Source organism: Xenopus laevis, chromosome 1L (assembly GCF_017654675.1).
Source record: "Xenopus laevis strain J_2021 chromosome 1L, Xenopus_laevis_v10.1, whole genome shotgun sequence".
In the NCBI taxonomy this organism is placed as follows: Eukaryota; Metazoa; Chordata; class Amphibia; order Anura; family Pipidae; genus Xenopus; species Xenopus laevis.
Genome location: NC_054371.1, coordinates 134,242,195 through 134,258,404, shown reverse-complemented (window position 1 = coordinate 134,258,404; position 16,210 = coordinate 134,242,195). Strand labels below are relative to the sequence as shown.

Below are 16,210 nucleotides of genomic sequence, written 5' to 3'. Positions count from 1 at the left end.
AAAGGACATCAAATCAATAAACCATGAAAACGCGTTTTCACTTACCTGTGGCATTAACTTTCCAACCCTCTGAGTAATGGGTTCATTAACAACCACTTCCACTTTGCAGGCATCCTTCTCCCTGGGGATGGAAAACTGCAGGTCACTCTCTGACAGGAATGCTCTCTGTCCTTTCATAACTTTCATCCCATGGTTGACTTTTATAAAGGAGGTGCAGAGGCCCCTTGTGAGCAACAGTGACAGCAAAGCTGGGTATAGAAGAGAAGGCTTCATATTGTTTGTGGGAAACACTACATCCACAATGAGGTTTTTCTTGTCTGCTTAGGATTTTTTAGCACAACATCCAGAAGCAGGAATACATCAGTCACCAGTTCAGTAACATCCACAGCTGCCCCTTCTTGTATCTAATGAGCACAACAAGCCCTTTCAAGAAGATGAGGAGCATTCATAAAACTCGTTGAGCATTCCTGACATCGCCAAATATTAACGCACTTCTTGAAAGTTTTGTAATCCTGAGAAACGAGGAGAAGACAACAATGTTAATTCAGTATGGAATCATTGCCTTGATGGCAGAGACTAAATGTGTAAAAGAGGAGCCTTTCATCCTGCACACAATTAAAGAATTAGTAGTAACTTGACTTTTGTATGCACAGCTTGTGGGGCTCACATAATGATTTGCACCTGTACGAGGAGGTAATGCGTCTATTCAGCTTCATTATAAGCAGAAGCGCTGGCATTGCTACAAAGCGGTCTAAAGTCTTTTTGCTCCAAACAACTGTCGCCAATCTGCTGCCACTTTTATTTGAAAGTTGAAAGATAACTATTCCCGCTCTCTGAGATTGTCTTTTGTTTTATAACTTTCTTTAAAAGTGTCGCTGGTATATTAAAATAGGTATTTGCCCCAAGTTTCTTTTGTGATGCGATTTCAGAAATTATACTGTAATACAGACTGCGTCTAAAAAAACCCACTAGAAATAAAAAAGAGAGTAAAATGCTGCTAAACTGCAGTTATTTGTACTTGGCCACAGAGGATCCTTTATCGACCAAATTTCAAACATAGAGACCTTGGATTATTTACTAACTAGCACACATAAGTGTATTTACCAATAGGTATTATCATGATCCACCTAATTGCTGATTGGCTCCAATTGGCAACTACACCTGTGCAATTCAGCATCTGTGTTTTTAAAGGGGTTGTTCACCTTCCAAACAGATGATTTGTTTTCAGATTTTCAATTGCTTTCCATTTTTTATTTTTTACCGCTTCACTGAAATCGAAGTTTAAACTTTAATGTCGCTGTCTCTGGTGTTTGAGTCTGGTAGCTCAGTAATTCAGGTGCAATTTTTCAATGTTGCTAAATTGCAATTTTGCAACATTTAGTTGATACATTTCCCAGCAGCATCTCTGCAGTATTAGCAACCATTGTATCAATTCTAACAGCTGCCTGAAATGAAACTCAGGGATTCTGCTCAGCAGGGACAAAGATAAGAAATGTATCAACTAAATGTATCAATTTAGAACAGCTTAAGGGTCAACTCCCCCCCCCACCCTTCCCAGAGCTGCTTTAGAAGGTGAAAAATTAGATTTACACTTTAATATTAGAAGAACCGTCACGTCATGTAGAAAATAGAAAGTAATTGGAAAAAGTATTTAATTTTGGTGAACGATCTGAAACCAACTGAACTGATAAAAGTGTTGGAAGGTGAACAACCCCTTTAAAGACTAAAATAGAAATCCAATTAAAAATAGTGCCCATGATTGACTGATATCTAGCAATACATTCTTAACTTAACGTTATACTGACTCACATTAAAAGTTACCTGTGTTGATCATTTTTCCCTGATAGGGCTGCTTTTGTAAATAATTGATACTTGAAGTTCCTAAACCTGACTGTTTTGCCAACCTGACTGTCCCTTCTTTACCTGTCAGAGTTTCTAATGCTAATGACTATTGCTGCACAAATATGGCTGCCCCTTATAGTGGAACAAGGGGATCAGATTGGTAATGTAAAAGAATTGGGCAAATACCTTTATGGCAAAATCAGAAATAGCATGCAAAGTCAATGTTATGATAGAAAAAAAGGCTTGATTTCTGGTGTCAGTATCTCTTTAAATAATATATAACCAAGCCAAAAAAAGTAAAAAAACCGAGCTAGGTGTTAATTTTTAAAAAAATATGTTGTATTATATTAGATTTTATAGTGTATTGTATTATGTAGCATACATAAGTAAAATACCTTTCTAAATAAGATTGCAGACAAGTTCGGTATTTCAGTAAATTTTACCAGGGTCAATCTAACAAATTCTTAGTATTAAAGCCAGAAAATGTAATGAAATGGTTTACTAGCATTGCTTCTGAGGGATCCCCAGGCTACATTTAATTAGTGCGGCAATGACCTTTCATCAGTATAAGAACTCCTGCTACTGATGCTCTAAAGTTACAAAGTAAACACACTGTAATTATAAGCTCTTAAAAGAGAGGATCTAAGCAAAGTTTTAATTGCACAAACACACAATCAGAACTCAAGCAAATACAGATGTCATTAGCCAAACCTCTGCGAGGATCACATTTCATTGGAAATTTTAGCCACTTTTAGAGAAGATACACATGAACACAGTCAGCACCTTCTGCCTGGCCCACCAGAAATATGGCACTTGTTGAAGCATCTCTTAAGGTCCCCATAGACACAAAGATTTCTCTTGCCGAACGACCAATTTTATCGAAGTCCGACCAATCCTTCGAAATTATCGTGTGGTTAGTGGGATTCGAACAATCGTACATCTTACGATTTTTTGGCCGACATCTGTCAGGAAATTGATTGGCCAGGTTAAAAAATCTTTGTCAGTCCCAGTGCAATCTATCTATGTTTGCAGGGCCAAGCAGGCAGCTCCCCTTTGTTTTCCTGGCAAATTGGTCTTTTTAGTTGATGGACAATTCGTACGATCGTTCCAAGGTAATGGTGGTCTCACGATGATGATCGGATCTTTTAAAAATCTCAACATCTATGGCCAGCTTAACTGTGAGCTTTACCCCAATATTTGCTCTACATGAGACCTATAATTCTCAGGGTGTGAGCCCTCGCAACAGTGTGGAGGCATGGTGTAACACACTGTAATCAATGGTATTTGACAACAGTAGTTCTTCTTTGATTAAAAACCAAACTGATTTATTTAGAACAGATCCACAAGGGAGAATAGAGCAACAATACAGAGAATAGTCATTGAGCCGTCAGCACAAACTCACAATGAAGACCAGTGGCAGAATAATCCCTCCAATGTAGCTTGATGGAGGGGTGTAGGGTTGTGGAACCTAGGTGGGAGTTTTTCTACTCCCTATAACCTGTCTCTGGTTCCCTGACTAGACAACAATGCCCTTGGGATCTAATCCCTTCCAATACTCTTTGGTGGAGCCAAGAGCTGCTTATATAGGTAGCCCTTATTTGGCTTTGGTGACAGGATCTAGCGGCCCCTTCCTAGTCTAATGATGGCTCCACATGTGACACCAATCCACTTCAATCAATAATCAATAAATATATATTATTATAATATATATTATTACACAGATATTACACATTAATTATATTATTACACAGTGCCACCTAGCGGCCAAACTCAGGATAGCTAGGGGTCATGCTGGGACCCAGGAAGAGAAGAACGACTCCCTCCATTAGACTAAGGACCCCAGTAGTGGCCAAACCTCAGGGGAATGCACTATAATGAGGAATACATTAATCAGTCGGCAACACTTATATCTCACTTTGAGATCTGTGTGCTGCTTCCAGCTGCCTGACTGATATTCTTTCATACTGTAAAAAACAGCGTTAGTCCATGATGGTTGCCAAAAACAAAACAATTAAACTCAGTAATAATCAGTGGCGAAGAGCAGCTACTAATCTTTACATGTTTCATGCAATAGTCTGTCACAACCCATTTATGATGCAAGCTGAAAATAATTTTCTTCAATTATAGTCAGCCCACATGTGTTTTGAAAGATATATATTGATAAGAATCATCTGTATCCTCCTCTATAAACCCATAAGTATTTTCCGTAAGCAAACTCTTCAATGCTGATAACAAGAAATTTAGTTTTGGGTCCTAACAATTAAAAGATTATAAATGAATCCAAACTCTATCCCTTCACCTGTTACTGAATGGCCAGTTTTAGTATCAATAGCTGTATACTTCCACTAGTGCTTCTCTGGTTTCAGATTTCATACTTAACGCTAAGACATTGAGTAAAGAACTGCAATATAACATGCATGGGTTCATTTGCAACCACAAGCACAACTGCAACATTTTTGTATGGTTAAAAAAACTGAGTGTTTTATTATTTTATTATTTATAAAGCTACTCATGCCCATACTTGCTCCCAGCACTGTACCCCTTAAACACACTGTGTTGAATTACATGCAGTTGTGTGCATGGACACTAACAAACTCTGAAAGTTCTGCCAGCCAAGACCTGACCTAATTCCAGGGTTACCCTAGTGCAGGGGTCCCCAACCTTTTTTTACTTGTGAGCCATATTTAAATGTAAAAAAGAGATGGGGAGCAACACAAGCATGAAAAAGTCAATGGGGATGTCAAATAAGGGCTGTTATTGGCTCTTTGGTAGCCCCTATATGGACTGGTAGCCCTCAGGAGGCTCTGTTTGGCAGTACACCTTGTTTTTATGCAACCAAAACTTGCCTCCACCCCTGGAATTCAAAAATAAGCTCCTGCTTTGAGGCCACTGAGAGCAACATCCAAGGGGTTGGTGAGCAACATGTTGCTCGCGAGCTTCTGGTCAGGGACCACTGCCCTAGTGGCTTCCCTCCATGGATGCAAGTGACTTGCACCTGCAAACTGCATACTAATGCCAGAAATGGCAAGATGGCCAGTAATAGAACAACTGCCACAAATTGCACAATTGGCCAAAAACGTCTCAACCTTATTAGCTGGGCACCAGTTAGCACAGGCACAGAATGACACAAGAACTTGGAAAATGGAAAAAAATGCAACAAACATGGCAAACTGGGTCTGAAAAGTCCATTGGCAGTTGCTAATAGGTCCTGTAATATCACTAGAGTCAACCATTTCTGAAAATTCTGGCAGAATACATTCTAGGAGTAGTGGTTTCAGTTTCCTTCAAGCTTCTTCAGGGCAGTAATATTTTTAAATAACATTACGACTTGATCAAGCATGCATGAAAGAGATTCAATCTTTTCCCATGACTAAACAACACAGCATGGGAAAAGAAAGACTTAATCCTGTAGACATGCATTCACCCCCAAAGTATCAGGAATTTGATGAAAGATTACGATCTTATGTCTGGCAGTATATTTGTCCAGATAACCCCAACATCCTGGTGTAATGACTTCCAGATGCTAGAAACTGGGTGGTATGTTCTAGAAGTTGCCTAATTATCTTCAACATACATCTTAATTTCTATTTCTTTGTTTTACTGTATGTGCAGCGTTGCCTCTTCCATCTTCTTAACTGTATTACAAAGCTTTCATGAAGCAAAATAGTATATTGCAACACTGCACAGCAGGTTGGAGCTCTTCATTCGAAGATCAAACCAATGTGAAAGGTAACAAACCTATGTGTTTACTGCAAGGATGTCAAACTTGCATTCTATAATGCGTACTTCAAATTCTGTCATTTTTGGACTTGCTTCCTTTTGCTCTTGGACCAGACAAAAATCTGTTAAATGTCTCGAAAGAAGGTCCATATGTTTTTTTTAAAGGATTGCATTAGTCAATTAAATTGTATATGCAATCATCCTGGTGTACTCAAATATTAAAAACCCCCTTAGTGTATTAAAAGGCGCTAAAATTGCCCAGGTGCAATAAACGATGGCCAGTAAATGCTACCTGCTAATTGGTTGCTTCGTTATGGGCTACTACATCTAGGCAAACTTAGTAGGGGTTTGCAGATATCCCAGATACAAGTGCAAGAGAAAATGTATGCCCTTTAGTGCTTCATCCAGAATCTGACTGTGCTCTGCACTTAGTTCTAGACTGGCTGCAACTATGGTTGCAAGGCTGCCCTGGTCTTTCACCTGCTCCCCTTAATTTTTCAATTACTGTACATGCAATGACACTAAAATGCCTCCCCCTTCCTCCCCTTATGAATACAAGGCTGCTGAACAAATCCAGGGGTGTATGTGTGAGGGGAGAAACAGGTGCACTTTGCAATCTGCCCTGCACCCCAAAGGGGTCATTTACGACTGCAGGTGCTAAGGACTACCTGCAATTAGGTAATGCATCAAAACTGAAGCAGTAGTGCTTGCACTTTGATGTCAAATGGTTGCAGGCGCACTCATAGCTGTTTTATAATAACATTGCAACAATTTGGTGTGGATTAAAAAGTAAAAATTACCCAACACAAACGTTGTCTTTATTACTACATAAATCCAATGTTATCAGTAATGATTCAAAGAATCCAGCATGGTCTATTCAGAAGGTTGAGGTGCATTAATACAGTTCTATTCATATTTAACTTATGATACTAAAAGGCCATATTTATTGCTTATAGTACCCTACGGCCAGTGGTTATCTAAGCCAGCAGAGAAAAGGCTGATCTGCTCCCATCCACTCCATCTTGTGTGCGCACTAACATGCATGGTATTGGCATACATTCTGCAGAAATGCATAGTTTCCACAATGAAATCTGTAAAAGCCTTAAAAAATTCCAAAGGTTCTGATCTTAATGCGTTATTCCCCACAAGATATTATTACTTTCTTTATTCTTTATCGTAAATGCTAATGTGGTGAGTGGAAAGATGGGTTTGTATCTAAGGGAAACCCTGTCCTGAGAATAAATATGATGTACTATTTTTTCATTTTAATTACATGCTTTATGGTATGACACCATAACGTACTTGTATTTAAAAATAAACTTTAGCACGCGATTGCCTTTGTGTATTAAAATAATTAGACTTACCATACATTATATACATTATGAAGAAAAGTGCTGATGGAGGTCATCAGTAACCAGGATCTGCTTTTAGATTTGAACTAGATTTGGATCATTTAGAGTAATGGTGAAAGGACTGTAGGCATGGAGCAATGGGGAGGCAATTTGATGCAAAGCAACTAAATAAATCAAACAAAACATTCTGTGTGTGGCTTGTTTAAAAGGCTCTACCCAAGGAAAGTTTATTTTCAGGATTAAATTGTCTTTACTGATACTTACTAGGGACATAGCTGGAAGGAGCCATAAATCATTTAAATGAAGCCTTTTCAATTGCACCCTTGTTTTACTTCTGCCTGAGGGGGGACTGGACCTTTAAAGGTGAAGTACAGCTGGTGACGGACAATCTTTCTTACCGACTCGGGGAACCACTAAGAACAATATGCAAGAAGAAAGCCAGTTTTAACAAACACAGTTGAAGGAAACTATTGATAATAACCTTATATATCTTTCATTCCTGCTATCAGTGGGCACATCAAACGATGTAGGAATAGGGCGTCCAGGGCCCATCATGCAGCAGGGCTGCTACCTCATGGGCCTGTCACTCCAGTTTTGAACTCAATCAAGCAACAAACACAATTACACCAACCATCAAAGTTTACTTTATTCTGCTTTAATACTGCTTTAATGCTGCTTACACTGTTGGCAGTATTTACTGTTTAGAGTATTTATTTCTTAACTTGCTCTATTCCGCTTCTCCCCAAAATAAAATGTTAAATATTTATTGTAGGGATGCACCGATTCCACTATTTTGGATTGGGCCGAACCCACAAATCCTTCGCAAAAGATTCGGGAGAATACCGAACCAAATCCTAATTTAGGAAGGGGAAAACATTTTTTATTTCCTTGTTTTGTGACAAGAAGTCACGCAATTTCTTTCCCCCCCCCTAATATGCATATGAAAATTCAGAGTTGGTTTGGTCGGGCAGAAGGATTCCGCCGAATCCAAATCCTGCTGAAAAAGACTGAATGCTGCCCTAATCCACAACCGAATACTGGATTTGGTGCATCCCTAGTTTATTGTAATATTTATCTATGTTATATTTAGTTATTAATAAATAATATTGATAAATAATAATAATATTATGTAATATCTATTTAATATTTAGAATATTTATTAATGTAACAGTTATCTGTTTAGCAACTGGACAGAGTAGTGAGAAAAGTTGTGGACACAGAAAGGGAAGTGAGTAAGAAGAGCAAATAGAGGAGAGAGAACAGTCAGGAATAAAGTTCAATTCTACCCTACAGTCTGGCATCCAAAAGTGACAATTTTCTAGATCTGTTCTAAATTGCACTAGGTCATCATACTGTAGGTAGCAAAATGCAACATAGCTCCCAAATGTCCCTGTATAGAGCCATCTTGAAAAATAAACCCATACTGGCTAGAGCTTATTAAAAGTGTTCATGGTTAGCTGAGAGATCAGACTTAAAAGTATGACCTGGGTGGATAAGAGCAAGGCCTAAACTGTTCTTAATTTTTGTTGATAGTTATGCTGCACGCTGTTTATACATAATCCTGTATTCTCTGCCACCTACACAATATTCACTCTGCTCTCAAAGCTGCAAAGAAAGGACATATACAAATACAATAAAGCTTAACTTCTAGCTGTCTATAACAAAGTGAGGGGCATAACATGACAGCTCCTGAAAAATCCTGAAAAATCTATGTCCATGAACAATCCTTGTTTTTGAACATGGGCTCCTGAAAATATTTGTTTCTGGAATATTTAATCAACCAAAGACAAAGAAGCATTTTACTGTTCCCCAGTGTCTGTTCTCTTTATTTCTCTGTGCAAGCTGTGTTATAATATTCAAACCTATCTGGCATTTCACTTTAGTAGGAATCGTACACTATGGCTTATTTTAGAGGAAACCCCATGTGATGGAAATGTAAGAAGAAAAATCTGAAAATCAACAATGGAACTCAAATGTGGTGTTTGCACTTGTCTGTAAGTGCAAATGGTAGGGAAATTAGAATATAAGGTTCCCTGGGGCAGACTCCAATATAATTTATTATATACAGTATACAGTTTTATAAACAAAACAAAAAGGTCATTATTATAGTGTCCCTGAATATTTTAAAAATGACCATACCGTTTGAATCAATTCAAGACTCTGGTTACCAAATGCGAAATGCCAAGCCCACTTCCCATAAGTTTCCCATGTGTGTATGCAGATCTTTTTTTATGCGTGACCACAACAAGACAGCTGTACACAGCTTTTTATTAAAAGCAGTTATACAGGAAGAATTATCAACATTGTACATTGTACATGTCTCCATTTATTGTTTAAAATTGCTTTTCATGATACAAAGTAGTGCACATATGTGAGTGATTTTCTGTGCCACAGTTCTGCAGCATTGTTTTGGCTTTAGCTAGAGCCTCTCTCATTGAAAGGACGGCTTTAAACAACACATTCATTAGGACATTTTGATTTATGCATTTCTAATAAAAAACATCAATTTCTATGGCTGGGGTAAGTCAAGGACACATAATATATTGCACTAGACGTAGCCATTTTAAATACAAAGGATGCAAATTATGATGTGTAAATATGTAATGATGGGTGACATTATTATAATGTTAAAATGAGAAAAAACGGCTTTAAACTCCAAAACACGCCTAAAAAACACATTTCCGCACAGGACTTAGTCACGTACACTTGTTCATAGTCAAGAAACTATAGTCTTACAGACCAGACAAGCATTCCAAAAGATGTGTAAGTACTACAATAGTTGGGGGGGGCTCGTTTATGAAGAGAAGAGCACTGTAAAAAACTGTAAAAAAAAAAAAAAAAGTGAAAGTATCATGTTTTTGCATTTTTTACCCTTCCCTACCCTGATACTCTCCTATGAATACAGCCCTACCTGCTTTCTACAGCCCTGTATTCATGAAGGGTAGGCTGCGGGTGGTACTTGGTACCAGGGAAGTTGTATTATGCAAAAATATGCCCAAGTGCACCATGTTTTTTCCACCTGCCCTCAGTGTGCCAATTAATGCAGCCAGTGCTGCAGACAAAGTGAGGTGTAGAAAAAGTTGCAGGCAGAATAAGGGCATACTTGGAATCTCCCCCTTCCTTCAGAACATGCAAGCTTGTCAGTGCCAGGGCTGACTCAAAGTGTGAACCTAGAGCTTGCCACACTATTGATTTAGATGGGATTTTTAGTTGCATATTTATCAGTGGATAAAAGTGAGAGTTCATTCTTTTATCAATACTCTTTTTATAATCCTTTAAAGTGGGGGGAATTTCAGCTTACAGCTTCTTCTGGGATTGCTTACCTTCTTCTTTTCCATTACAGCAATGTAATCTAATATAATATACAATATATTTGATAGTATTTTTGTTGGAATTTTAGCTCCTTACCCTGGATCAGTTAGATTCTAGGTAGGTATTATTTTAGACTACATGAAGTCTTTTTTCAAGTTACTATGGTATGTTCCAGTTATTCTTATAATCAGAATTTTATTTGTATCAGCAAAACCAAACCATGTTAATATCCACCAAACAAAGAATGAGTTTCTATAATATGATAAGTAACCATAAAACATAAAAATGACGCATCTGCTAAATGAAATGAAGCCTGAACATCCCCATTGTGCTCACTAAACAGTCATAATTGCTTTGGACAGCTGGCGGCTGCATTTATCTAAAAATCAAACAGATCACACAGCTATAATTTCCAGCCCTCTACACGAGAATTCCAGGTCTTTTGAGCTGATGCTAAAGGCAGGACAATAACAGCTACAACAGACAAAACAAATGATTTCATGTTTTACAGCCTTCCACTGTCTGCTTTTAAGTGACTTTTTTGTTTGCCCATAAAAATTAGGGTCAAAGTGTTGCACTTACCTGAAAATGTAAATAATTTGCAGGTAGAATTTTCTTTCTTACAATAACCACAACTCTAAAATGTAAAATAATGAAGGTGTAACAAATACAATCTCAAGCCATAACTTGAAAACAGAGCGCTCTGCTTATTTAAATGCATGCATTTGAGCCTCCATTTTGGTTGCCTCCTGATATAGGAAGATTTTAAGCACTGCGTATCTTGACAGCGCTATATAAATAAATGATGATGATGATGATGATGATGATTTTCCTGTCCAACATTCCATTTAGAAGCCAAGGGAATTAACACAATGTTGGTCCTCATTTTGCTGCTATAACAACCTCTACTCTTCTGAGAAGGCCTCAATGTGCTGGAACATTGTTGGTGCCATTTGCTCCCATTCAGCCACAAGGGCATTAGTAAAGTTGGATACAGTCAGTGTTCCTATTCATTCCAAATATGTTTAATTGAAGTCTACACTCTATGCAGGTGAGTCAAATTCTTTAATTTTCATCTTCTCAATCCAAACTGTGTTTATCTCACTGTATGCTCAGGAAAAAAGAAAGGCGGCATTCCGGTTAAAAAGAAAGGTGGTTTATTGCAACAGGTCACAAACCAACATCACCTGACGCGTTTCACGAGCAACTCCCTTAAGCATAGGCTTACTTACTTTATGCAGGGGCGTATTACTGTGCTGAAAGATAAAACAGTCTTCCTCAAACTGTCACCCCAAGTAGGAAGCACGGAATTGTGAAGAATTTCATGCTGCAGTGTCAATGTTTATTTTCACTGGAGCTAGAGGCCCTAGCAGAATCCATAACAAAAAGCCCCAGACCATTATTCTTTCTCCACTGAACTTTACAGTTGGCACGACACATTCAGACTGGTTCTCATAATATCCTTCTTATCTACACTTGCCCATCAGACTGGCAGATTGTAAAGCACTGTTCATCCTTCCAGCGATTGTGTTGCCATGCCCCAGAATGCTTAATGCTTCAGTCAACACTTGCCATTATTCACAGTAATTTAACAATTCTGTGGGTTTTTCACTCAACATATTTGGGCAGATTTACTAACCAGTGAAAAGTTGGCAGCGACTGCTTCGCACCCATTGCTACACTTCTTCAGGCAAAAATTCATTCATTCACTAAAATGCGGAGTTTCGTCCAGGGTGTCGATACGCTAGCGTTCATTTCTGCCTAGCGAACAGTTGCTAGAGATCTTGCGCTCAGGTTAATTTGCATATGGCGGTAAATTTAAAGTTGTATGAGCAAATACTTTACATTTACACTGTTCATTACACAAGTCCAGGGAACCTTAATAAAGACAATAGAGTTGTTATAATGCCCTACAAATGAGCCCACTGTATAATTAATGTTCCATATGTTGGAGAAACCCGGTTACAAAAAAAATAAAAATTAAGGACTTTTGCAGTCTATCACTCTGATAAAAGGAAAAGTCGCCAGCATTTTTTGAACTTTTATGCATTTTCCACTCAGAATATGATGTAAGTGAAAAAAGATTGAGGAAGATCTATGCACTCCATTGCGCTTCTCCTAGTCTGAGCTGGCGAAGGCAAGTCTGGCGAAAGAGGTAACGTTCAGTAAAATCCGCATTTTTGTGAATTTGTGGAGTAATGTCCATTCGCCAGAGCGGATTAGCGCCTTCCGAGTGCGAATGAACGCTAGTGACGGTTCCTGTTCACTAGCGAATTGGCACCTGCACCTTTTAGTGAATTGGAGATGTCCCTGCGGGTGGCAACGCTGGGGAAATGTCGTTAGCTTTAGTAAATCTGCCCCATTGTATCTTCCCATTAAATAGTGCTTGTGCTGATGTCGCTTCCAGAGACAGTCTAGAACTTGTTCCAAATGAGGAGAAGCGATTTTAGAAGTGCTGTCTGGATACTGCAATCATCCATTAAATGATATAGCCCATAGTCCAAACACAATTGTTATGTTTTTTAACCAACATGTCGAGAAGTTACATATTTCCTGAACTTTCCGTCTAAAGGACCAAAAAAAATTCACTATCCATAGAAACGCTATTTTATTTTGCTATTTTTCTTTGATAACTCACTGTTGTCCTTGGTGCACACAAGCGGTCAGTGACACCCATTTTATTCCAGACTAAGATATGTTTGCCCATGTGTTACAGGCCCAAATCAAACTCAGCATAACCAATTCTTGTTGTCAAAGCATATATCCAATAATAAGACAATGGGCTGTCCAGTTGTTGAGATGGCTGGCAATCACAGGCATGTACCCAAACTAGTCAGTCTACCAATTTGGGGGTACACAGAGTCCTGACCTTATATACCCATCTTCACTGCAAACTGTTAAATCAAAGAAGGCTCCTGATGATCTGTTCTGTTCTAAACATACAGTATTCGTATAATGCTATAAACTCTTTAAGAGGCATTTACGACTGCAAGTTAATTGCGGCAAGATGCTATTTGCCATGGTTTTTACCCAGAAAAAGGTAAGATACTGTTTTATTAGTATCATTTAATAAAAACTTTTTGAATTGCACTATTAACTATACAGAATATGTGCCTCAGTGAAAAATGATAGCATATACTGTATGTCTCCGTTAATTAGGACCTGTTGCACATTTCATATGAACATGTATCTGTATGAAATATTAGTATAAACAAATTATAATAAACAAATTATAAATGGTATCTCAAGCCCTCAAATATTTCCCCATGCAGGAGCAGCCCTAAATACTGAAACAAACCCTGATCCCCATGATAACCTGCTTATGTGTTTGGAATATCCACCAATCCACTATATCTATAAATCCAGGTGACAGCAGTAAAATTAACTGATCTTCATATCTGGCTTATAAAGTATTGTGCTTTAATTCCCCTTTAACTATGAGGCATTGTAGCATTTTTGAAAGGTAAATACTTGTTTAAAGTTATAATTTTTATGTAGAAAATAGTATATACTTATGCTCTGGGAACATTAGATATTGACTCAAACAGATAACAGTAACAATTCTGTACAGGATTTTCCCCTTTCACAGAGGTTTTTAGACTTTTAAAGATCAAGCCCCACTCTGTATTCTTATATTTATTTGGTCAGGGTCCCTGTTATCAGTTTATGAAAACACAGCCATAAATATCACCCTGCTATGTTTTTACAGAATCATTGCCCCCAGCACTTTGCACCCCTAGGGGACTAGCCGCATGGTTATGGGGGGGGCTTACCATTTGTGTTATACCCAATTGTTTTAACTGCTTATGTTTTGAGTAATTGAAATGAAAGCTGAAAATCCAAAAAAATAACTTTGAGCGTAAGGGAGCTTTATAATTAACACTACATAAAACAAACAATCTAATCCAGGCTAGTACAAAATGTCTTTGTTAGTATTTCTGCAGACAGATTATTATATGTTAACACTGCAGTAACATACATTTTGTTTTGTTCAGTGCTCAGTAACAAGAATATGCACAAAGTCACTAATATGAGTATTGGTATATTCCGAGAACACTAAAACTCCCCACTCAATACCATGATCTCCATATTCAGAACCCCTGTATAAAGAGCTAAGCCTACTTCATTCCCAGATACAAAATGTTTCCATTTCAAATGGCAAAGGTATAAATACATTTGTTGTAAGTGAACATTCATGTTCCTTCTGATACTTACAGTTCATAGTCACTTTCTCCAGTCCCACATTGAGCTCTTACTGGTAACAAACTGCTCTCCAATGATTAATGCAGAGGTTCCGCGCTTTCCTTCACCAGTGCCCCCCACATTTGGATTCTTGTTTTGCTGAACTTGTGCTGAAGTTGAAAAAGTCCAGAAGAGACACAAGTCCGGGCTGAGAGCTTTGTGAAACAGTTGGGAAGTGTTTATAGTAAGTGCAGGCACTGTGGCAAGACGCCAGGATTCCCTTCCTGCTGGGACCTCACAGAGCACTTGTTAATGAGAGATCTGTGCCTTATCAGCTCCTGCTATGCACTCTGCCTGCTGCTAACTAAACTTTCCCTCCTCAAATGACACAGCTGGAAATCCCACTCCCACATCCATTTGTTTGGGTTAAGATGTGCAAGAGCTTCCCAGGCTGCTCTAGGTCACTGTCACATGATCATATTTTAGAGGGTTAACACAGCTTAACCCCAGCCAAGCCATCTGATAAGGACAGAGTTGGAAGAAGCAGATGTAGCTCAGAGGTTCATTAAAGGTTTATTGCACTTTGAAAACTCGACTTCACTTTGCTTTCTGAAGGCTGATACTTTGTAATCTGTATATTTTGTTTTTTTTGCATATTATGTTTACGATTACACCTTCGATCGTTGGATTAAAATCCTTCGAATCGTTTGATTCGAAGGATTTTATTGTTCGATCAAAGGAATAATCCTTCGATCGTTCGATCACACTATTTGCGCTAAAATCCTTCGACATCGATATTCGAAGTCGAAGGATTTTAATTCCCAGTCGAATATCGAGGGTTAATTAACCCTCGATATTCGACCCTTTGTGAATCGGCCCCATAGTCTACAAGGTTTTTCTTTCTTTAAATGCAAATCAGATGAGGGCCGCAAAGGGTTAAAAAGAAATGTTGCGCTGAATTGTGAAGCCATAGCGTGTATAATAAGAATACTTGTAGCTATGGGGGTTACTGTATATGAGATTCAAGTAATGGCCACACTGTGCTTCCAAAGACATCCCCAGTAGCTCCCCATCTTCTTTTCTGCTGATTCATTATATATGTTCTCTGCTGCTGTCATTTACGGAGATTAGGGACCAATGCACAATATACTAAATATATATGTAGCCCCATATTGCCAGCACTCACGATAAATGGCTCGCGTTCCTGGGTGCAGTGTCCAATGTATTTATCCACTCCAAATCCAAAGAGGTCCGCACTCTCAGGACGTCTTAAAAAATGAAAAAGCTGTTTTATTGAAAAGCAAGAGACTGACGTTTCAGCCTGGTCACAGGTCTTTCTCAAAGTAACCATTACACATGAGACCTGCAATCTATATGTATACATATACATGTTCTGGTGGGAAAACAAACAGTCAAATTGACGTAGTGCAATCAGTAACATCTCTTGCTTTTCAATAAAACAGCTTTTTCATTTTTTAAGAAGTCCTGAGAGTGCAAACCTTATTGGATTTGGACTAAATATATATGTATATATATCATATAAATGCCACACTTTAAGGCTGAGGCTGAATAGTAAATAATTACTGGTACATGGCCATTCAGAAACCAGCACAATTAGCATCAAAATTTAATAATCAGCCCTGTAGCAACAGTTTATATGACAGGCAAACCTATTTTTTCTACTTGATGATTTGTGATAACCACTAAACTTTGCTTCCCAACAGCTACTCAAAGCACACTGAGCATGTACATGTCACAGACACTCCTAACAAGATCCAAGATGAGAAACCACTGTAACAATT

The 16,210-nt window shown here is 38.2% G+C and overlaps 1 protein-coding gene across 3 annotated transcripts in view; it reads right to left on the bottom strand.

Annotated features, from left to right (window-relative positions):
- The window catches only part of frem1.L (FRAS1 related extracellular matrix 1 L homeolog), a 76,432-nt gene extending 61,591 nt beyond the window's left edge, over positions 1 to 14,841 (bottom strand). The window contains exons 1-2 of one of the 3 annotated variants that reach the window (XM_041563847.1): positions 14,442 to 14,841; positions 46 to 512 (exon numbers count right to left, since the gene is read on the bottom strand). In XM_041563847.1, coding sequence (XP_041419781.1) covers positions 46 to 273 — 228 coding nt within the window. In that variant the 5' untranslated portion in view covers positions 274 to 512; positions 14,442 to 14,841. The remainder of the gene's footprint in view (positions 1 to 45; positions 513 to 14,441) is intronic. The other 2 variants (XM_041563846.1, XM_018257768.2) reach the window with 2 other exon arrangements.
- Between the last annotated feature and the right edge of the window lie 1,369 nt (positions 14,842 to 16,210).